The following is a 24,763-nucleotide window of genomic DNA, read 5'->3' on the forward strand; positions in this document are numbered from 1 at the left end:
CCGCGGATGTCGATTATCCGTTTCAGTCACAAATTTCACTGTTAACCGACAGACTTAAAGAGGACCCCGTGTTAATTAAATGTATTTATCGAGTCGATCGATAACGATCCGACGGAGACGGGCCACGCTGAACAACGCCGGAGGATGGTGAGCCCGTTTCAAGGGATTAACGAGCGATACGCGTTATTTATAGCAAATTACTGTTTAAGAAGTTCTTATTCTACCTCTCCCGGCCCCGATCGCCGGCTCCTCTCGCGGTACACCTAATAAATCGAGCAACGCGACTTTAAGTGCGGAGAAAATTGCACCACGCACTGCATTGGATTGCCGGGGACGGACGGATATGCGCCCTGCATTGAGATCTTTGTTCAACCTGCGAGAGAGAGAGAGCGTTCCTCCGGCCGTTGCAGCAACGGCCGATCATTTTTCTCGTCAATCTCCGCGGAAACCGACGAATCCGGTCGTACAGGTTTCGCATCCTGTTGCGAGGCCGTTGCAGATCCACTTTACGCGAAACGGACCGATGAACTCGCACGATCGAGGGAATCGAACCGATCGCGGCGGGAGCAAGGGCGTGTACGAAACGTTGACGGATAATTAACGCGCGAATCAGAGGTTGTAATCTGGTTGTTAATTTAATCGCAGGCGCAAGCGTATTTAAATCCGAAAAGCAATCGGCCGAAAGAAGTTCCGTTAATTATAGGCGAGCTTACCGATCGCGGTTCTTGCGGACAGATCTGGTTAAGTGGAAAGCATAACGTTATCAAACGAAACGATAAAAAACAGCATGCGCGTGCCCGCTCGTACGCAAATTGTATCTCGAGCGTGAACGAATTTGTAATTGATAATGGAATCGAAGAGTTTATACCGTCCCCGAACCGTGTACGATACAATGGAACGAGAAATTTGAATAAAATTCATTAAAGATTCCCATTTGTGATCAGTCGGATAAAGGTTCAATGAAGATCGGCCAGCGGATGAGTGAAATTGCTGTCCGCAATCTAGCGATAATACAGACCTCGGTGAATATGTAAATACATGTAAATAAAATATAAGGAAACGCGGCGCGTACCAACTAATAGGGGTAAAAGTTTTAACGGCAAAATTTTCCGCATGGGAACCCGTTCTGGGTATGAAAAAATCGAATCAGTGATAACCGAATGATCTTGAAACTCGACGCGAATATTATGCGAATGGAGTACTTAAATAATAATGATTACAATGATGAAAATCATTTTATTTTCCTCAATGCTATTTTTAAATAATTACGTTTCACTCATGTACATGCAAAAAGCAAATTTTTCAGCGATTTTAAAAAAGCGATTTTTCAGTCGTTTATTCCACGTCCATTTATTTATTACACGTCAACGGAAACTACACAATTCGTTTTCGGAAAATGCTTGGAGCAAATTTTAACAACGATCACATTACAAAAATATCCAAATAATTCGATCGAGTAAATAATTACTTGCAGGCAACCTCTCGCGTTATTTCTAAAATAAAAGTAACGGAAATGATTCACTTCAAATTGTTACGTCTTATCCTCGCTTCAAATTAAATTCGCGCATATGCATCGACATTCCAAAAAACGAATGCGAGACCTCGCGACGTAGTGTTCCGAGAGATAGAATCTATCTGGATAAAACTGAATTTTCATGTTTTTCAATTTCAAATTTAATTCGAAAGAATCGATACGGCTCCCTTTAACGAAGTTCCATTCATTGGGCCGAAAGGAAAACTGAGTTATAGTACTTAATGGGATTTTTCAAATAAGAATCTTGGCTCGATTTTTGGCCTACTTCTAACGCTTATATTACCAATTATCTGCATAATTTCTTCGGCTCATGACCAACGCGCGCTAGATTGAGCCTTCCCCTTTCGAACGAGCCCTTTAGCAGCGAAAAATATTCTCATATAAGGACGAAAAGTTGAGGCACGTAAAACCATTTTTCGTCTATTTTTGTCGGTAACTTGGTCACTCTACCTTATCGCGAATCTACAGAGTCTTGGCTCAATTTTTGGCCTACTTCTAACGCTTATATTTCCAAATATCTGCATAATCTCGTCAGTTCATGACCAGCGCGCGCTAGATTGAGCCTTCCCCTTTCGAACGAGCCCTTTACCAGCGAAAAATATTCTCACATAAGGACGAAAAGTTGAGGCACGTGAAAGCATTTTTCGCCGATTTTTGTCGGTAACATGGTTACTCTACCTTATCCACGGAGTCTTGGCTATTAAGTTCTTTTTAAACGAAACGAGTTCCAAAACAAACAAAAATTGAATGCAAATAAAGTCTATTGACACAGAAAGACTACAGGTATATATTCTTCAGAAATTTTGTCCACCAAACACACATCCATGATCCAAGGCGTGCTCGGAACACCGTGCGACGCGACGCGACGTAGAGGCGACGCGGAATCTGGATACGCAAACTAACGTGCAGCGTTCAAAATGGATTCTTCTCGCGCGTTAGTTTAATCGCAGCGATGTCAATTTCCCCCAGGATTTGTAGTCACCGCAACAATCCTCTTCATCGACGTCCTCTCTCCGTTTTCGCATAGCTTCGAGACAGGCCGGGTAGCATCCGGTCGGGTAACCGGTTGCGGATCGGTGCGGCATCGAGTCGATTAACGCGTCTTTGGATCGTGGCGTGATCGCTGGCCCGACGGATCGACAGCAGATATCGAGCGGTACCGGAGACATTAACCGGTAACCGGACCGGGTATGGAGGAAACGGACAAGTGGCAAATGTTCCCCAACTAATTTCAAGTTGACTGGGACGGCGCGTCTCGTTTTAAAGGCCTTCGAAGCGATACGTCGTCCGACGGATATGTGCGAATCCGTCGATTAAAACCGGAGACACGTACGCGACACCGGCTGCGCCCGGTCGGATGAAGATCGGGCAGGCGATACATCGATACCCGTGGCGGCCGTGTCGACAGCTCGTTCGAGTTCCGGGCAAGTTTCTGCCGCCTGGCGCTCTTCGTCGGAGGACGGCTCGCACGGGCACGAGCACGGGCACAGGCTGTTTACCAATCTGCAGCCATCGCGCAAATTGAGAGCAACTCGAGCGTAAGGTCGGCTCAAGCTCCATTGTTCGGCGAACTCGCCCGGCGAGGAACGCTCGCCGTCGATAGCCAGGTGGCGGGAGTCGACACAGAAACAGAACTGCAGTTATCGCGGCTCCCGTCCCGGGCCCCGTGTTTGCATCTTTAAGTCTCTTCGATCGCGATTAACAGGCCGCGCCGCACCATCTCACCCTCGACTTCCATTTTCCGATACCGACCCGACGCGACGCGAACAGGTTGTATCGACAATCTTCGGCTCGCGACCGGTGCTCCCAGGCGGCAGGATTTGTTTGCTTGCGAGTAAGTCGCGGCTGCGTCGAGACCCGTGAAGGATGTTTACTTCGTACTTGACGGGAGCACTGCGCGGAACAGGTGAACACAAAACGGTGTTGGTCGCCGGCACTCCGCTCGCGATTCATAAAGCCCCGGAGTTTGCGCCGGTGCAAACTTTCTTGAAATGGAACTGTTTCATTTTTCTTTCCGTTTTTCGCAGATCAAACGGACCGTGTTTGTCCGCTGTTTGCAGAGGTTGCTCAGAACCCCCTCCACCCCCGCCGCCGGTCGATCTTATTATCCGGAAAACAGATTTGCGTGTAACACGCGCACTGTTCGGCGCGTTCGAAAATTTACGGTCTGCTCAGCTCCCGACGGTGCGCCTGCTACCGAGCGCCGATAATTCTTTCTCCGTTGCAACGGAACGTTACCGAATTAATTAATCCCACCGGAATCGACGGATTGAAGCACGTTTCGCAAACGCTTCGGAACGGACGGTTCGTTTGTCTGTGTGCTTGGCGTTCGACGTGTGCGCGCGTCTCGCGAAATATTGCCCCCGCTGATGTAGCAATAATTTTATGGAAATCCAGCGTGCCGTCGCGCACGGTCGTCCGGATCGAAGAGTTTAGCGTCATTCCGCTAAAAGATCAATTTTCTCGCGAACTCATAACTGTCCGCCAATCTCGAAAACGACGAAAAAGCGATCCAGAAATTAGGGGATTTTCGCCCCTGTTCGATCCCCTCCAATTTAGCTCTAATTTTCCTGCCGAATGATAGTTTACGTCAAGGTCAATTTTCTCGTAGCGATAGCTTACGGATTCATATCGCTTCCCAAGTATCCGCCAATCTCGAAAATGATGAAAGAGCGATCCAAAAATCAGTGGTTTCGCGCCCCTTTTGGGTCCCTCGATTTGATTTTTGTTTTTTAACAATTACAAGCATTGGTTTAATGCATGGCGTGCGAAAAGGGCTTTTAAAATTGCAATTGAAAAAATAAAGAAGGGACTTTTCAAAAATTTTTCATTCGAGACCGTCACGATAATCTAGAATATGTGTTTTATAAATCTACGTTAGTTGTACACTTGTTGAAAATTTCGCAGTAAAAACTCAGCAGCCATTCGTTTAGTTCGGTTGCCGGAAATAGAACGCATAATTGACTATTTCGAAGCTCCAGGTCAAAATAGACCCAGTCATCGTCGTCCGAGATATAAGCACACTTTTCACCCAGAAATTGCAGTACTTCGCGATACCCTGACGAAGTTTCCCCACATTTTCTTCCCGTTCTATTTGTTGACGAAGAGCATTCGTTTACACTAAAAATTCGCACCAAAAAGTACTTTGACTAGATTCCGTAGATTGGCGATAAGGTAGAGTGACCAGGTTACCGACAAAAATCGGCGAAATATGGTTTTACGTGCATCAACTTTTGGTCCTTAATTGAGAATATTTTTCGCTGGGAAAGGGCTCGTTCGAAAGGGGAAGGTTCAATCTAGCGCGCGCTGCTCATGAGCCGAAGAAATTATGCAGATATTTGGTAATATAAGCGTTAGAGGCAGGCCAAATATTGAGTCAAGACTCTGTAGATTCGCGATAAGGTAGAGTAACCACGTTACCGGCAAAAATAGACTAAAAATGGTCATCCAGGCCTTGGCAACATACGCTACCGCTCAAAAGTATCCGGACACTTGCGAAATATGTCTTAGCATTGCACAAAAGTAATTTCAGTGCCTGAAATAGTGACTAAAATCGATTTTCATTAGCTTCCTATGAAATATCTAACGTTCTAAATTAGAAATTACGTATGCGGAACTTACCAATACTACACTAAAATTAAATACGGGATTCATCGACGTATCCACCGCAGAGTGTCCGGATACTTTTGACCGGTAGTGTATATAGAGAGATCACCGTATTGTTTACTCGATATATGTCCGAAGCACGGGTCTAGCCAGGGACATGTATCAGCCAGGCGATCCATTGAAAAATGCAGCGAAGCTCTAGAGGTCTCAGTTCATCGTCCATCTCGGGCTACATATACCCCGCGTGGGGATAACTCCGCGACGTTTATCATCCATGCCTTGGCGACATATATAGCGAAAAAATCATTGTATATATATATATAAACGAGCTCGAGATAGTAAACAGCTTGAATAGAATCCGGGGAGGACCGAATGGGTGCATTTGCATCAGTGACTAAGCGATCTGATTCTGAGCCGCCCGGTATCGGTGGCCGGAGAAATATTTCGGCTCGTCAGAAAGGCAACGGAGCTCCCGGCGGCTTTCATTTCGCGGGGTGGCGAAAGTTAAGGAAACAGTTCCGGTAATAGAGTCAGCCGGTACACCCAGTATATTAAGGGGTGCCGTTCGCTTAAATTGCCTCTCGCCGGAGCTCCGAACCTTATCGTTGGTAGCCGGGCGTGATTGTTGCGAAAGCTGGGGCGGCGCATGGCGTGCTCGGGTACGGCAGCTTTGGACGCTTTGGTACGCGAGCCGGCATGGCATGGCATGGCATGGCATGGCATGGCTTGGCTTGGCTTGGCTTCGCATGGCATGACACATGGCACGCGCGCCGAACTGCTGCACCGAGTAGAACGGCCATCGATGTAGAACGGAGACGGCGCGGCGGTAGTATCGCCGGGAATCGGTTGTAAGGCTAATCCTTGCAAATAGACGTCGGGAGAGGTCCAGAGAGGCGACCGATACGCGTGTACCCGCCGATGTTTTATCGCTGCGGAACCCGGAAATTTTTCAACGGATAAACTCCGGAGCGGCGCGTAGCTTTTTGCGCCCGTTGGCTTTTTGCACGGTTAGAAGAGACGGGTGCTCCGGGACACCGGGGAAAAAAGCCGGATCGTCCGCGACGATTCGATGGGCAACGAGACACGGTGGAGGGGATTCTGGCGAGCTGCTGGTCGTTAAGGGGGCCGGCAGGCATTTGGCCTTGACTGTCACGCTATATTACGCTATGACTTTTTTCTAGACATGTTACGTCTTAAATAAGTAAGTAATTAATTAAAAATACATACCACATTGTTTGTACATGTCTTTGCTACGTCTGTATAGAGCCTTTTTTTCGATACGAACACTAAATCTCTCGAAAATAAGAGAATCTCTCAGCGGCAGCCATCTTGTGACGTCTCACTTGCTTCAGAATTCGAATTTTCTGCCGATTACAAATTACTCCACGATGAGGTAGAAATTCGCAATTTGGGCTCTATACAGACATAGATTGGACTTTTAGGAAACACAATTGACCACTTCTAAACTGCTCATTGCAATATTGAAGCGATAGTTTGAAAAGGTTTTGACCCATGCATACGTATATGGATTTCAAACCCTGCCGGCCCCCTTAAACCTCGCGGCCGCAACGGCCCCCGTACATATTATGATATTACGTATCGCGAGGACGAACAGACGATGACACACATCCGCGGCCACACGTCGGTCACGGAGAAATTGCTAAATCTACCGACCACGTCGGCACGGGCCGCGCCACGCAAAATAGCCTGCGGCCGCGGATCGATTAGATTGGCCGATCCGCGTTGCCAAAGGAATTCTTTGCGGTGCGCGCAGTGGTTAATTGGCAGGTAATCGAATGAATGGTCGATCTATCTTTCCCGAACGATGCGAGCTTCTGCCGAAACGATCCGGAAAAGCTTGCCTCGAGGCGCGAGGATTTTCATGGTCTCGGACCAAGATGGTTCGCGTCCGCGCCGCCGCCGTCGTCGTGGCGGTGGAATGTCTTTTGGAGAGTTCGCGAATTAGCGACCGTGCGAATGGCAGATTAATTCGTGTAAATCGTGGGATCGTCGTCACCGGGTTGTACAGCGGACACTTGCATGCTGAAGTCGCCGCGAAATGAAGCGGCCACTCAAGATCGTTGAGAGGAACTTCTCGTACAGTGTCTGCTCGGTGAATGCCGCCGCGGAGATGCCTCGCCTCGCCGCTTCTTTCACGCTACGGCGATTCATTCGAGGAAAGAAGACGCGTACAACGATCGCACACACACACACACACACGCGCGCGCGCGCGCGCAAAAGTGGTCTTGAGTGGCCAATTGGTCTGACATCTATAATAAGTGAGGATAATGTTATGATTTACAGATTAATTCTCGGTCGATCAATTGGCTCGACGATCTTCACGTGATTACTGGCTGACAACGGCGCTGACGTACCGCGCGGATTACTTGGCCCCGAGAACTCCGTCTCTTCTAATTAGACGCTGTGCCAGTAAACAAACATGTGCACGTCTTTACGGTTTTCTACGGTTTTTGTGCAATCTACAGTATTGAAGCTTTTGTAGTTTTATTTAGTAAAAAGGGAACCTCGTTCAGTCTTCGTTTTCATGCTTTCAGATCCAGCGACGGTGTACAGTAATTTCTCTGTATATGTCGCTAAGGTCTGCATGATAAACGTCGCGGAGTTATCCCCACTACCGCGGAGTATACACCGTGAACTGAGGCCTCTAGAGCTTCGCTGACCTTTTCTACGTCAGGCGTGGATCAAAGAATCTCCTGTCTGATACATGTCCCTGGCTAGACCCGGGTTTTGGACATACATCGAGTAGCACTACAGTGAAGGGCCACAAAACTCGAGAGGAGTGTAAACATAACACAAGTATGGTACGCCTTCTAGACGATACATGACTCTGGAAAGACCCGTGTTGTTGACATATATCGAGAATTCACTGTAATAAGAAAACAGTATTCTTATCCATAAAGATGTCCGCCTAAATACCTAGCCAGCGCCTAAAAGTATGGAATTAGCACACGTATGGAACGCACACGTGAATAATTAGTTTTGTGAAGAATCAAGCTTCCGAAAGTTGCTCCATTTTGCCGAAACTTCCAAGCTTCCCTGATTACATTTTGAGTAGTATTGGACGGGCGGACGTTATGCCACCGCGGCACCCATTTTTCGTAACTCGTTAGAAAGGGAATTTAACTTGTCGCCTATCGCGACATTCTCCGTTTGGATTTCGAATGCACTGCCAAACGAAACAACGCTCGAACGGTTCATTTGAATTTTTCGCGGGCTTCGCGTGCCGCACCGTTCCCACTCGGCGTCAATTGAGATTGGAATTTCGTCCAACTAGGCGCTACCGCATATTCTTGGGTTGTAGGTGTGTAAAAAATTATAGGCTATTATACTTGCTGGATGTTTTATATCGGATGATTGCGAAACTTCGTGCCCGATTTTCCGAGACCTCAACAACTCCTTTGATATTAAATCGCGAATATTACAAATACACTGCGGATCTTTATACATTTATCGCTTCTGGAAATTTTCCAAAATACTGTAATATAAAATTCCACACAGAATAGTACGATTTTTATTTATTTCAGATCTACAAAGGCCACTACCATATGTCTCCTCCACGATACATGACGCTGGCAATACCCGTGTTGTTGACATATATCTAGAATTTCCTGTATATTCATTTAATAATTTCCCACGAAATTATCTTTGTAATTTCAATAATTGTAAAATAAAAAATCCGGAACCGGTCATTTTGACCGGGGCTGGTGGGTTTAGTGCCAAGCGTAACGGATCCAAAAATTTCTTCACCGTAAGAGACGCTTCGTTACATTCCAAAGGAAATAGAGATCTAACCGAGGCTCGTTCAGTATTTCGCTGAACCGAGTCTCATCGGGTCAAGAATTTCACAAATACATAAACTCCACAATCTAATACAGTAGAACCTTGCTAGTTGCAATTTCGTTGATTGCACGTAATCCTCGTCCGTTGCATACTAGCCTCTCCCGCCACGAGGTGTTCAAGGTTCCGGAACTCGTGGCGGAGATTGTGGTGGTTACGCAGAAGTGAAAGAAGATCGACATTACCGAATCATCGACACCTCGAACTTTGCGCGCATTTTCGGCCCCGTTTAGGCCAAACAAGTGCGTTTTACTTTCATGAGACGAACACGAGTTACACATACTTGCACATTACTTTCCAAACTATACCGGTTAACCCTCAGCGGACCAATGCCGCCATAGAAGCGGCATGGCACTTTTACTTACTGGGTCCAATGCCGCAAAACTAAAAAAAAATAAAATAAAATATAAATATTATTCTTTCTATACTTGACATAAAAATGTTGAGTCCTCAGTTTTTCTTCGTATGAAAAGTAGCTTGGACCTGGTGGGAGGTCAACTTGAAACTCTTCCGAACCGTTAAGGGCCCGGTCTTCGTAGATTCGCGATAAGGTAGAGTGACTACATTACCGTCAAAAAATGGTTTTACGTGCGTCAAGTTTTCGTCCTTATATAAGAATATTTTGTCACTGGTGAAGGGCTCGTTCGAAAGAGGAAGGATCAATCTAGTGCGTGCTGGTCAAGAGCTGCCGTGATTATGCGGATATTTGGTAATATAAGCGTTAGAAGTAGGCCAAAAATTGAGCCCAGATTCTGTAGATTCGCGATAAGGTAGACCGACCACGTTACCGACAAAAATCGGCGAAAAATGGTTTTATGTGCCTCAACTTTTCGTCCTTATATAAGAACATTTTGTCGCTGGTAAAGGGCTCATTCCAAAGAGGAAGGTTCAATCTAGCGCGCGCGGCTCATGAGCCGACGAGATTATGCGGATATTTGGTAATATAAGCGTTAAAAGTAGTCCAAAAATTGAGCCAAGACTCCGTAGATTGGCGATAAGGTAGAGTGACCAGGTTACCGACAAAAATCGGCGAAAACTGGTATTACGTGCCTCAACTTTTCAAAAAAAAAAGTCACGTAACTATGCCGAGCCCTTAAGTGTCAAGTCGCAGCGGCGTCGGACAGCCTAAAGGAATCGATCGTTTGGGCCGGTCTCGAAAGGTGGAACGCATAACTCGCTTTCAACGAAACTTTTACGAAGGTCGTGCGTACACGAACCTTCATCGTAGTTCCGCCGCGCTGGAACAGAGGGAAAGAGAGAAATAGAGAGATGGAGTGAAAGGGAGAGAGAGAGAGATAGAGAGAGAGAGAGGGAAAGAGAGACGAGGGCCCACCGAAGCACAGGTATCGGACACGTATGAATATCACATGACCATCGGTCTCGTTCGAGCGGACCCTCGCGTTTGACCTGGCGCGTGCATGCGAGCGTCACGTGAGGACATAAAATATTTTGTCGCGCCGCGACAATTTACCCTTCTCCCGCTATTTGCCCCCTTCTTTTCGGGGAGAGGGGGCAGGGGGGCCGGATGATAGAGGGGAGGGAGAGGGAGGTTCGAGCTCCAACAAAAAATCAATAGGCCGCCGCAGGAAATTGAATTTGGCCCGCGCGAACTGGCCCGGCGTGTACCGCAGCTGCGTGGCCGTCGAGAGAAAGGAAAAAAAAAATGGGAAAACGAGCGCGAAGGAAATAGCGCCTGTCGGTCGGACGCGACCGAGGCCACCTCCATCGAGATTCATTCGATTTCTAGCCCGGCTGAAAATGTGTTCAACCCTTTACAACCGTACGTCTGTTTTCAGTCATCCGATGGATATCCATTCCACTCGTACGTCTGCCGTCACCCCCTCCCCATCCCCATCCCCCTCCTCGTCAATGAAACTAGATGTGTATTGCGATTCTTTGTGCGCCGCGTACATCTGCTGACATGGAATGTGATGGATGGGGAACGGAACGCGCAAGTTCCTTTTTTGATACTTCTGTGGGCCCGAATGTTTCCATTTAAAACGATCATTGACGCCATTTTGATGTCCCTTCCCCGCTTGCTGTGTCTTCACCGTGAAATGACTATGCCAAGATAGAACCTGACGCATTCGCACCGATATTCGGAACCTGAGTTACGAGTTACTATTCATCTACTTCAGGTTAACCCTCTTGCTACCACCCCTGCATAGCTGGGGTATGCGAAAACTGCCAGGGCCAATCTAATGTTTACCATTTTTAATTTAATTTAATGCTAAAGAATTAAGTTACTGGTTCAGCTAATATTTCCTGTAGTCAGCCATCATCAACTTGAAACTTTTTAATTTCGTATGCAGAGTATCACAGGACGGACTGTATTTACAGTAGTTGCAGTCTTTTCTCGATATATGTCGCAAATATCTAGCCGATAAAAGTCCCATAACTATCCCCTCCACCGCTAGGTTTACCCTGTGAGGGGCCTCGGTCGCCGAGGAGTGTCAAAGTATCAAAAAATAGTGTCTTCTAGCCGATATATGTCGCTGGGTGGATCCGTGTTGTGGACATATATCGAGAAAACATCCGTCCCGAGTTGCTCTGTATTAACAAAAATATTTTACCAGATTTCTTGTCCTCTGTCACTTTTGCAATGGAATTTCATTGTCACCGAAACGGCCATTGTTCTCTATATATGTCGCCAAGGCCTGGACGATAAACGCCGCGGAATTATCCCCACTACCGCGAGGTATGAGGGGCCGCGAAGCTCGAGAGGCCTCGGGCACCGAGGAGTGCAAGCATAACACGGCTCGGGTATGTCTTCTGGACGATACATAGTTGATGACATATATCGAGAATTCGCTGCAGTCTTAACCGTGTTAAATCTTCATCGAAAGACAAGACCCGGTAAAAGGTTCGTCAAAGGATCACTGTACGTGCTCGCGTTCCTGGTAATATCGCGAGCGATCTGATGAGCAGCAAGATGGAACGATACTTCAATTTCTCGAGCACGATTCTCCCAAGGTCTGCCCGGTTTCGTTTCTTTGAGGACACGGCGTAATCTAGACGCGACTGAACATTGAAAATCCGGGCACGCAATTGCTTTCGTTCGAACGACGCAGCCAGTGAATTTCTCGAAAATGTGCTCCGAACGAGCGAAACTCTGGATTGAAACGGGACCGTGTGCAAACGGTTAACAGGGGATATTTCAGATGAAACCAATCTCAGGTGAGAAATTACAGAGAAACACTGGTGGAGATCGGTGTTCTATGTTATCTTAGTTGACTCACCCTCTTCGTCGCTGCCGATCATGGCGTAACGCTCGTATCCGGTCAGATTCCTGACTGCGCCAAGCCCGAAATCGTCCTTTGTCCACTGAATCGGTCCTTTCTGGTCGAGGACCCGGCAAGGAAGCGTCACGCGACTGCCGATCACCGCGGTCTGATCCATCGGCTCGATCGCGAACCGCTGATATACTACTTCCGTGGTCGTGGCCGGCCTCGCCGTGGAAGCCAAGGGTGACACGTTCGTCATGTTCGTGGCGGACGTTGTCCTGGTTCCCAGTGTCAGTAGCAACGGCAGCCAGATTATAGACGACGCCGATTGCGCCGCGGCCTTTGTTCTTCTCCTGCAAAAGAAGCGTAACAGAATGTTTAACGAGAATGATCAATACCAAGGTAAACGGACAATTTAGGATGTAGTAAACAAACTTTTCGTCAAAAGGAACATGTTTTCGTATTTTCGTATAGACAGAGAAACAAACGGTTGTTGCATTCGTTGCCCCATGTACCACACAATAGTATAAAGCAGGCCTGGGCAACATCTTCCCCGCCGTCGCTTCACGAAACCCAGTATCAGTGCGTCGGTTCCCCCACCACTGGATAATTTATATAACCCCGTCGTGCTTCCATCTCTCTTGGAGACAACACAAGGCCCCCTTCTTTCGCACACCATAGGAGCATGGTGTGGGGCCTCAGGAGTGGGAAGAGGACTCGCGCGTGGCTCGCGAGCCACCAGTTGCCCAGGCCTGGTATAAAGTCACGAAAGGAAACTAATGCAGCAAATTAGTGATAGGTATAAATCGGAGAAAGGATAGTCGATTTACGAGAAAAGTCAAAGCTACGGTCGAAACCGGCAACACCGTCGAATAACACACGTTCTAAATTAGTCGAGGCAACGGGTTCCGAGTTCGCGAAACTCGCGGGAATTCCGATATTTTCGATGCCCGAAATAGACCCGACATTTGGGGAATTCCGCGCGCCGCTAGCTGTAAGTTAATAAACATTATCAGGATCTGCGGGACGCGAAATGGTTGGACGAGTAATCACTGTAGTCGCTTCGAACTTTTCGGTGCCGGTTACAGTGAACGAGCAGAAGGACGAAAATACCTTCGTGTCGCGAAATTACGTGCGGCAAAGCCGGCGTGCAACAACGAGGCCGATCAATCGTTCGATCGCAAAGGGTACACGAACGAATTCGGTTAAAGGGTAGTTGCGAAAGTGTTTACAGAGACTGTTTATCTTCAGCTAGCCGTGACGCATAAACTAAACGCTAAATATCGTACATCCGCATAACAATTCTTCCTGGCCCGGGGGGCCGGGGGCCCGGGCACGGATTTATCCCCTGAAACATAGGCCCACAATTAAGGATCACCATGAATTCTGAAAGTGCACAAATCTCCGTGTAACGGCCTGATGTTTACGGTGCCGCGAGCGCGACTCGCTGCCGTGAATCCTCCACGGCGGGGTGTGCCGATCGAATGGAGAACGGGGAGGGGAGGGCGGGGAAGGGGAAGGGGAGGGGAGGGGAGGCGAATGAGTGATCTAAATGTGAAATAAAGGTAGCACCGACAGCGGTGCCATTCTCGCGATCACGACGTAACCTGCCAATTGTCATTAAAAGTGTGCAGGGTTCGTTGTTTAACGCGCTTCTTCGTTTCCCTGTGTTTCTGTTCCACTAGCCGCGGCGCGTCGCGTCGCTCGAAACTTGATTTACGTTCTCATAGACGGCGGCGACATCCCTTAGCCTGGTTCTCTTTCGAGCCGTCCTTATTTATCTTTACGGTCCCACCGGATTCGGAAACGGGCGAGAGAGAAAAAGAGAACGGAGGCGTGGGAGGAGGCGGGGGAAGTCGTCGCCGTAAATGGGACGATAAAACTATAGCCGGCACGACGGTAGCAATTTATTATTGCGCTGTAGAGCGCACAGCCAACCGTGCACGTGATGCCACCATTATGAGGAGAGCCGGAGGAGACCTTCTTTTTTCTCTCTCTCTCCACCCTCCCCCTTTTTTACGAGGGTAATGCTGTTTTGTCGTTGCAGCGAAAAAATACGCTGGCTGTGCCGGCAATTATTACGCGGGGCTGCTTTACCGGGGAACAAAAAGAACGGCTATCTAGTTGTCATCGGGAACGGCAGGGAGGAGCGTGCGCGAGCGGCACGTCAAACGATCGAGAAATATTAGGGGGACCCATAAGTAATCAATTATTTTGAAATCTAAAACAAACTTTGCAGTAAATTCAAGATTTTATTTCTTAATTTATTATACAATGTCCATCATTATCAAGGACAGTTTGCCGTCTTTCCTGCAAATTTTCCATCCCCCTCTTATAGAAATCCAGGGTTCGTCAAGCAAAGTATGACGCCTCCTCAAGACGCCTCCTAACATCTTCTACGGAATGTTTTATTTCTTCAATAATGCTCCAGAGATCTGAAAACATTAGAGGGAGCAATATCCGGTGAGTACGGGGGTGCGGTCAAGTTTCCCATTGCAATTCAATTTCCCATTGTCAATTTGCAGTTTTACACCTTTTCTGTGGACTAAAGACGGCCCCTTTTCCAATAGTTCTGAATACAGCCGTTGTAATTCCTGACAATACAACTCAGCAGTGATTGTAAAAACGGAAACTGTAAAAGAATATTTAGGTGACGTGGGGTAAATGAAATGATATGTGACGCGATGGTTTCACGGGTAACAAAAAAATATAGTTTATTCACGAGAACTGGTTAACAATTAACAAATAATAAAGACTATAAAACACAACGAGAAAACTTGAGTCCATGAGAAAAATGCGAAGACCAAAATATACGGAAACTCTACGTCGCGTATAACAAAACCGTCGCGGGTGACTCAGACTAAAACTCTCTGGAGCTATCGTTCTCCGCGAGAGTCCAAAGCTTTCTGCCCTTCTCGTTTCTGAGGCGCGTTAAATAATGTCCCCGAAAAACCGTTAAAATTGGGAGAGGTTCTCCACCCCCACAAGGGCATGGAGAAAGTTTCCTCCCCCACACATTGCATCCGGGGACTTCACTCTTAAGGGTACTGTAACGGTCGAGCCGAGGTTCTGGCAATCGTCACTTAAATGACCAAGCCCTCAACCCGACCTCCCATGGTACGCACTTGAGAAGGATGGAATTTCCGCGTCCGAAAATTCCACGTTCCCACGCACCATGGTCGCCACAAATACGTGTTTCCTCTTCAACGGGTACAGGACTAAAGGCAGAATTGATTACTTATGGGTACCCCTAATGCAATGCTTCGAATGATTGCACGACAATTAGAATTCGCAGCTCGAGACGGCGAGGCTCGATCAATTCGGATTCCTTGCAGCCCGCCCGCGGCCCGTTCCTCGGACACGTTCTGCCAATTCTCCCGGTGCCCGATGAAACAAGAGGAACGACGAGATCGCTCGTCGGATCTTCGCGAATAAACTGCGATCACGATAAACGGCGCGGCGGCTGCACGCGTATCCTCGCCGCGTTACAATTTACGTAGCAATTTCTCGCTCTGTTGACCCAGAGGGCCGCGCCGCGACGGACACGGCGCTCGCGCCTGCCAGCCCGGGAAGCACAACAGTCGGCCAACGAACCATTCTCTTAATCGTTTCATCGACCTCTCAATTAACTTTCATTCGTCTGACCAACGATTACTCGAAGCGATCCGCTCGGCGTCTCTGCTCGGACCGCGTCGTCTCCTCGCGCTCTTTTATCGCTTCATTCCGCGGGGGAGATCAATCGTCGGCGCTCGAACGAGGCCTCGATGGGCTCGACTGGAAAGAATCCCGCCATTTTCCCAGAGGTACACTGTACCGTTCGAACACGTTTCTCGCAAATCGAACACGTTCGATGGGAAAGTGTCACATTATTTGCCACATACGCAGGCTCAAGACAGTGTTCGAACGCCCTCTGAAACGGTATAAATTCTTTTTTAACCCGTAGCACTCGAATGGCGACAGGCGCCACTAAAAATTGCTGTATCATTATTCAAAATATTTTTTACACTACTAAATTTGTTTGTATTTCATAAATTGCTAAACATTTCAGTACTCTACGAGTAAATTGCACTATTTTCGTATGTATAGCATTAAATAATATACACAGGGTCATCCGTTTTTAAACGGCCAAACGTCAACCAGCTATAGAGGACCCCAAATGGAACAACTCTCACCCCGTAACACTTTTTTTGATTCGGTCTTGATTTCTTAAAAATATTTTAAACAATACGCACCCAAAAGATGTATTTAAAATCATTCTTAAAACTTGAGCCCCGTTACATTCCTTGAGTATTGAGGTATTGCTGTAAAAACCAAGATCCAAAGGTCATACAAAAAAGTTGACTTAATAAAAAAGATGCCCCTATTTATTTTAAACCAAACAAAGAAAAAAATCATCAAGATACATAATTGCAGTCCTAATATATTTAATCTTAAGTGAACGCAAAAAAATGACGGGTTTTTGCAATTATCGAAAAATCAAGACCGAATAAAAAAAAAAGTGTTAGGGGTGAAAGTTGTTTCATTTGGGGTCCTCTATAGCTGGTTGACGTTTGGCCGTTTAAAAACGGGTGACCCTGTATATAGAAGGGAAATATTCTAGGTCGGGAGAAATGTTTCGTTTCAGAGTTAAAATGGCTTCGAGTGCAAAGGGTTAATTGCACCAAACGACCTTGACTTCCTTTTTGAGCAATCGGAAGAATTAGATGTTCTGGAAGAAAGGTTTCATTGGTTCAATGTTGCTCCTCGCTGTAGAAAAGTGATGCCAGAGAAGATACAGTGTTTTCTCGATATATGTCCCAAATATCTAACCGATAAAAGTCCCAGACCTGTCCCCACCGCCGCGGGGTATACTTTTCCACATTCGGCGTGGATAAAACAACAGTATCTCCTGGCGGATATATGTCCCTGGTTAGACCCGTGTCGTGGACGTTGTATCGTATTCTTCATAATTATGAAATAAATCTCACATGAGATTTTCTGTAATAAAAAAAGGAAAAACACCGCAGTGCGTATAGAAACGCGAAGCAACGTCGTCGAGACCGGTCGAAGCTGATGCGAAGGAACGATTGTTGCGTCAGTGCGGGGAACGCTCTAATCCTCCGGCGTTATCGTCGGTGGGTCTTGCGCTGACTTCCGTCGGTGGACAGGCGTCTTGGAAAGGCACGCAAGCTCAGAAAATCTCATCCGCTCGTTACACGTCGTGGCCGTGTTTCTTCGGGCCCGGGAAGTTAGTCGCGGGTAGAGCAGCAAGTCAGCTGGTTCTTGCCGCGGCGTGTTCCGTTCCTCGACAAAGAGAGGATGTCGTAAGACGCTCGTACGACATCGTGGCCGGCTGCTTCTTACGAGCTCAATAGGATAATAACCCCGGGGTCGGTCGACGCTACCGGTCGAACGGACCGTTTTCAATGGGTACACGCGAGTAATGGCCGTAATAATAATTGCGCTTGTGCCTTGCGTCCTCGCTCGCGTTCCTTCCCCTCCCCTCCCCTCCCCACCGCCGCTCTACCCCTCTCGCGCCGCGTCGCCCGATGCCGTGCGTCTCGGAAACTTTGAAATGTGTTCGGGCCACGGGACGCGCGTCCTATGTGGGCCACGTTTCCTGTCGTCGTTGACAAATGCCTGGATCGGCTGCGGCTTTGCGGCTCAAATCGATACCGGCACTTTAACGCGTTCACCTGGGCTTCCGCGCTTTCGGAACTTGTTCCCACCCCCACCCGTGCCCATCCCGATATCTGGTCGATGCTGGGAAACGGGAGAGTGTCGCGCGTCAAGCCGCACACCCTGCACACGCGTGCACGTTAATACCCTTGTGCAATTAAAACCGGCAGAGTCGCGACCGGTTATTAAGATCCTCGGGCACGAAGACAGAACACGCCGCTGACGATCGGCGTTTATAATTTCTGGATTGCTGGCGTGAACGACGACGAAGCCACGGTTCACGCGCGTGATCAAGAAGAAGGCGATGCTCCATTGTCGCGACGACGGCAAGCGGTAATTTCAGCTGTGTAGCTATTAGGCTGTCGAGTTTACGAGATTCTAATACTTGAACGGAATGTTCTGACTAGCTATTTTCGCGTTCCATAACTTGCTCTCCAAACTGAAGTCAATCTCTGTCACGCAAACTTTGACCATCCGCGGCCGCTGGTCGCTCACAGAAATGCGAGGCGTTGCGGAGGTTAATAATTAGCGTATACGGGATCAGGAAAAACAAGAAGTTGCAAATCCAATTATTGACCAGGACGCAGGAACAGTCGTTGGCTACGTGATCGTGCGAACTCTCGTGGTGGAATCTTCGACGTAATAACTGCAGCGAACCGGGAGCAATAAACTTGTTTGATCGGAGAGGTTTATTCATCATCCGAATTCCATTGCGGTTTTTATCTTGCGTTTGTTGATGGCCTAACTGGATCCAATGACGAGGAACGGTTCAAAGAAGGAAACGCGTTCTGTGTCTAGGCTGATAGCAAAACACAGTGATTCTAAATGAGCACCGCGGTTAGGATTGTGGTTCGCGGACGTTGCTCGTACATCTCGAGAGACCAGCGACGGTGTTGCGACTGATTTCCTTGTATTTATAATTGTATATAGGGTGTACCATTAACCACTGGCGAACTGGTTACGCGTAACGAGGGGGAGCGCCATCTTGTTGGAAGTGAAAAAGTTACCACGCACAAGCTATGCAAAGACGAACACATTACTGTGGCTGTTTTCCGATTAATAATAATCTCGCCTAGGCTTGAACAGTTGGATTTCATCGCGCAGACAGTTCTCAAAACAGTGCGTTAAGAAAATGTGGAATCAAATTTGGAAATTTTTGGATCAGATCTTCAAGCTTCTTACGACCAACCTTGATTAATGTCTGTTTGAATTCAAAAAATGATTCCAGCAGATATCGAAATGAATAAAAATTGAACTAAATTAGACCTGAACGCGTGTCCCATTAGAAAAATTGATTTTCCCAAAACCGGTGTTTTACAGGATAGTTTATGGTCGAATATTGCGTGTCCTTTGCCATGTACATTGGCAATGAATAATCGATCCATTTCTCATGTAACGCGGTAAAAGTTAATACTTTTAATTAATTTCCACGCCGCATTTAACACCGCCACGAATCCCGCGGAAATTTGTTATTCAACCGATCGAACATTATAATTCAGGGATTACGCTGTTTCCCCCAGCGGCGCGGTAAATAATCGTCAGACGGTCAAAAATTTCGAGAATTTACGGCGGTGCACGGGCAGTATTTTTCTCGCGGCCGCGCGCGCGATCCGTTACGTCGATGTCCCAATCTGCGGAACGATGGCTCGCAAATCAACGATTTTTTACCATTACTGCTACGATTCCGCGTGTCCGATACATACCGTTCGTTCGTTACCGTTCCGAATTCCGGCATAATTGTAGCGGCGCGTAACGAACGGTTCGTCGAATCGCCAAAAAAGCAGTGAAAAAATAAAAAACACACACACACGGAGAAAAATAGAAAGCGGGGAAAAAGCGTTGAAGAAAGATCGCCGGAAGAGGCGCTGTTCGTTAGGCGCTCACGCAACGTATCAATTATGGGGAGGACAGATAATTGAATCGTTCCGACGGGGCGACCAGTAACGAAGATAATTCATCGTAACGGGCGACCGATTACAAAAGGTTGGACGTTCCATCGAAACACGATCGGCTGTTGTCGAATCGAGGGCAAAACAGAACGCGTCATGGTCTCCAGTATCAATTGGCCGAATCGCACGCCCCCTTTGCTTTTTATCGCGGTCGTGCGTCGAGATTTCGCGCGGTTTCGATTTCGAGCCAGCCCCGCTGCCGTCTACTATTCCGGCTGCGTATTCTGGTCCATCCATCGAGCACACCGTGCCCGTACAATGTAACCGAGCGCCCGTAGATCATGTTTCACCGATAAAACCCTGCCACTCTGTGGAGACTCGCGATAATTAATTGCCGGCTGCTCATTCGAACAATTACACCTGAATGCCGTAGCAATTATCGGCGCGAGGTACCAACGACGCCCGCGTTTCAACAAACGCACACGTTTGTCGCCTGACTGCTTACTATCGCCGCGAGTCATCGAAATTTTCGCCGGGCAAAAATTATCCGCCAACGCTCCCGGCGAAATTACCGTCGCACCACCATACGAAATAATCCCGCGCGTAACGTACGAAATACAGCCCCTTCTCGATAATTGTCGCAAATACCTGGCTGATATAAGTCGCAGAACCCTACTGCCGCGGGGTGTACCTCGTGAGGGGGCTCGATAATACTGGTACGATGCTCAGCGTGGATCAAAGAATAGTATCTCCTCGACGATATATGTCGCAAATACCTGGTTGATAAATGTCGTAGAATTGTCTCCACTGTCGTGGGGTATACCTCGTGAGGGGCCTAGAAGCTCGATAATACGGGTACGTCGTTCAGCGTGGATCAAAAAATAGTATCTCCTCGATTATATATGTCGCAAGTACCTGGTTCATAAATGTCGCAGAATTGTCTCCACTGCCGCGGGGTATACCTCGTGAGGGGCCTAGAAGCTCGATAATACGGGTACGACGTTCAGCGTGGATCAAAAAATAGTATCTCCTCGATTATATATGTCACAAATACCTGGTTCATAAATGTCGCAGAATTGTCTCCACTGCCGCGGGGTATACCCCGTGAGGGGCCTAGAAGCTCGATAATACGGGTACGACGTTCAGCGTGGATCAAAGAATAGTATCTCCTGGAAGATAATTGTCGCAAATACCTGGCTGATAAAAGTCGCAGAACTATCCCCACTGCCGCGGGGCATATCCCGTGAGGGGCCTCTAAGCTCGATAATACGACGTTCAGCGTGGATCGAAGACTAGTATCTCCTGAACGATACATGTCGCTGGCAAGACCCGTGTTGTTGACATATATCGAGAAAACACCGTATGTGTTCACATTTTCTTCGATATTTTAAACGCCTCGGGGTCCAGAACAATGAAATCGTCGGACTTCAATTACGACGCGAAATTTCCGGTACGTTAATATAAATTGAAAGGGTAGTCGTATAATTTAATCACAGTATCGATTTTCATTAAACAATCCAAAGAGGTACAAGAGTTCGAAATGGAAATCCGTGAACGTAACAGGATAGAGTAATAGATATTATATTACGTCAGAGGAAAATGATCGGAAAAATAGATTCTAATGCGCGGTTGGTGAAACTCGAATGAAAGTATTTGCAATCATGGCGCGGAAATTGAGCCAGTTTCGCCTTTTCTCTGGACCAGTGGTTCTCAAACTGGTTGCCCGGGAAATTTCGAATTGTTCACATGTGAGAGGCCGAGCACGTCTCGTACTTCGATCTCTACTAACTGTAAAAAGCAAAAAAAAGTAACAATAATAGGTGTGCCGGTGAAAAATGTTTGAGAACCGCTGCTCCATACCATATCGTAATCAGCAGAAAACGCTGCCGGTAGGTTCTAGGAACTCGGGGGGGAAATTATCGACGATAGCATAGTAATTATAGTATCAAACTCGTGCAATAGTCAATTTATTACTCGGCCAGCTAATGGGCAACCTCGCGTTGCCTCAAAGCACAGTTGCTTCGCTTAGTTGTCCGGTATTAGCGCGACGATTGGTTGTCGCGGTCGCGGCGCTTTCGAAACGGAAATTACGTAACGCTGCTCGTGAGTGGCAATGAGTTGTTTTTTTTCTCCCCCCCCCGGCCTTCGCCCCGCCCCCTGGATAGGTAAAACGCATCGTTACGGGCCGATCTGTATCTGACGGGTGAAAATCGAACGCGGCGACACGGGTCGGCCGGGCCATCGGGTACAAGTCCCCGTCGTCGAGCCATCCAAGAGTCAGGCCGAGACACGGCGTCTCTGATCAATTTGTCATCGTGTGACCTAGTATCAAAGATACGAGTCCCTGGGGGCGCTGTAGCTTCTGGAACCATCCGGTTTACGTATACATGCGGCTGGCATACGGACGCGGCTCGATACCGTCGCGTCGGATCGGCCAGGTTATGTGCTGGAAACGATAGCGGCGCTGCTCGATTCTCGCATTCGATTCCACCCACTGTTATTTAACGCTGCACGCTCCCCGGCGCCACAGTGCTCCGGATCGAAGAACTTAGGGACATTCGACCGAAACGTCGACTTTTCGAAACTGAAAACTAATCACTTTGTATTGCTTTGTGATCGTCCATAGACCTCGAACATGAAGAAATCAAGAAATTGAAGAAATATTTTAGTTACTACTTTCGAAAGTGGCATACTTCACCAGGCAGAATTGCTCAAGTTCTTTGCGATGTCCTCATCACATTTTTCAGTTCAAATGTCCTCAGTACATTTGATCAAAAATTCTAATAACATAATTACATTACATATATAAGAAAACTATTTGAATTCCCAGCTATTATACAATGGTTTTAATAAGTAAAGCAACTGACTCGACAACTACGTTGGGGTTTAACAAGAATGGATAAATGGTTCATTCTATTTGCCTTATACACGTGCTACACTTACAAGCTACATAGAGCGTCGAACAAACAGAAACGCACGCGCTAGTACATAGAGGAACGCACTTCACTCTAACGCGTATCGCGCCACCTATTCGTCACACTTGTGGCGGGGAATACGAATATCTCTTCGTGTCAAACCTCATCAAACTACATAAAAATTTATAAAAATAACTAACAAATATGATATTTCTTAGTTCAAACCTCATTTCAGTATCTCAAGCGGTTCGAAAGTGATACACGAATGACCCTAAATTCTTCGATCCGGAGCACTGTGCGGCGCTCGTTCGGCCAACACCTCCCAGCCACTTCATCGCGTTACTTTGCTCCCGTAGACTGCGCGATGGTCGAAACAGCTGCCGCGGGACATAAGCCTCGGAACTTGGCTATCTCTATCCTGTCTCTGGCCGGCAATGTTAGAGGCCCGGGCCCGGGCGTTTTATGGTTCCCGTACAAACACGTGTGGGGGATAAACATGTGCGCGCGAGCTTCCACCAGCAGCGGGCAGTGCTTCCCCGAAGCTTATGGGCGCGAGTAGTCTTCGCTTCCACAGAATAGTCTATTCGATAGTTCCTTTTCGGGCTCGTTTCACTCGATCCTCGGAACTCCGATGTTATCAGCCAGGTGGTATCGTTCCGCTTCGGTCTGCCGTTCTCCCTGGTGGGACTTCTTTTTTGTTTTCTCTTACTCGCCGAGGGATTACGCTATCTCGTTTCGCCGGCAATCATTGCGGATGCATGCGTCAAACTTTTAGCATTTTATTCGGCGACGTCGGCGTCGGCGTCGTAAAACCGGGTTCCGCGGACTTTAAAACGACCACCCAGGAACCTCGAATCAAGCGATAAAGGTCCCGGGATGTTACTCCGATTGGAAAACTTGGAGATTTTTAGGGGATCTAATCGCGCGATCTCCCCGTTACCCAGATAAACCTCAATCACGACAACGATCCCTCCGAGAGGACAAACAGAGGGTCCGATCGGGAGTGTATCTTTGAAAACGCCACTGTTTTGCTTCGCCCCCGTTGCGCCGCTCCTGATAACTGCGAAACCGTAATATCTCTCTCGCGTACACCTTTCAATTTGAATAATCCGATGAATAAATTTACCTCGGCCACACAGTTCCGGCAATTGCAACGTCCCCGGTATCTCCTTTCGAGGGCGGGGCCGCGTATCTCCCGGGGCGTTCGTGTCCAAGCCGGTCGCTATCAAATAATTTTTTATTGGCTCCGCAAACGAAGAATAGCGAGCCAGCTTACATCCGGGGTCGCGACAGGCCACGGGGAATCAGGTTCGAGGGGAAATCCGTTCGAAATTTCTGGATTCATTAGGGGGACCCATAAGTAAACAATTATTTTGAAATCTGAAACGAACTTTGTAGTAAATTCAGGTTTTTATACAATCTTCATATGTTTCCTGAAAATTTTCAATCCCCCTCTTATGAAAATCCAGGGTTCAAGCAAAATATGACCCAAGGTGCCTCCTAACATCTTCTACGAATGTTTTATTTCTTAACCCTTTCGCTTCGAGCGCCGGATATATCCGGCATCTGTATGAGTGTATACAAGTACCATCTGTGGCAATGATGAATTCCTCTTTATCGGCAGAACATTTCCTGTTGATTTTATCGACGTATTGGATTGATCACATAGTACAACTACGTTTTCGTGTTGCATCAAAACGTATTACTTAATATACACCAGACATCCAAACGATTGTTTACCGTTTCATTCGAAAGTATCTACCCAATCCAATACGTGCTTCAACGATTGGCACAGAACTGGAGACAAAACAAATTCTTAGCAAATGATTGATTACTTATGGGTACCCCTAATATTTTCGAGCCGATCACCGTCGGCGCCGCCATTAGCGGTTTCTTGACTTACCGTACGAAGACGGGGGCCGAGATCGGATGCGAGCAGCTGACGCGTGAAAAACCCGCGAACTAGGTTGAACCACTTCGAATATATCATTTTTATCGTGCCGGGACTCCTCCTCGAACCAATAATCCATAACTGGCCGACGGTTTTCGATTAAATATCTATTAACCCCGGTGGTGGTT

At 47.4% G+C, this 24,763-nt stretch overlaps 1 protein-coding gene across 2 annotated transcripts in view; it reads right to left on the minus strand.

Moving 5' to 3' along the window:
• Positions 1-24,763, minus strand: part of LOC143352922 (irregular chiasm C-roughest protein) — a 304,492-nt gene that overhangs the window by 68,910 nt on the left and 210,819 nt on the right. For both annotated transcript variants that reach the window (XM_076785958.1, XM_076785957.1), the window contains exon 3: positions 12,238-12,575. In XM_076785958.1, the coding sequence (XP_076642073.1) occupies positions 12,238-12,575 (338 nt within the window). The remainder of the gene's footprint in view (positions 1-12,237; positions 12,576-24,763) is intronic.

The sequence above is a fragment of the Halictus rubicundus genome, chromosome 3 (assembly GCF_050948215.1).
Source record: "Halictus rubicundus isolate RS-2024b chromosome 3, iyHalRubi1_principal, whole genome shotgun sequence".
Lineage (NCBI taxonomy): Eukaryota > Metazoa > Arthropoda > Insecta > Hymenoptera > Halictidae > Halictus > Halictus rubicundus.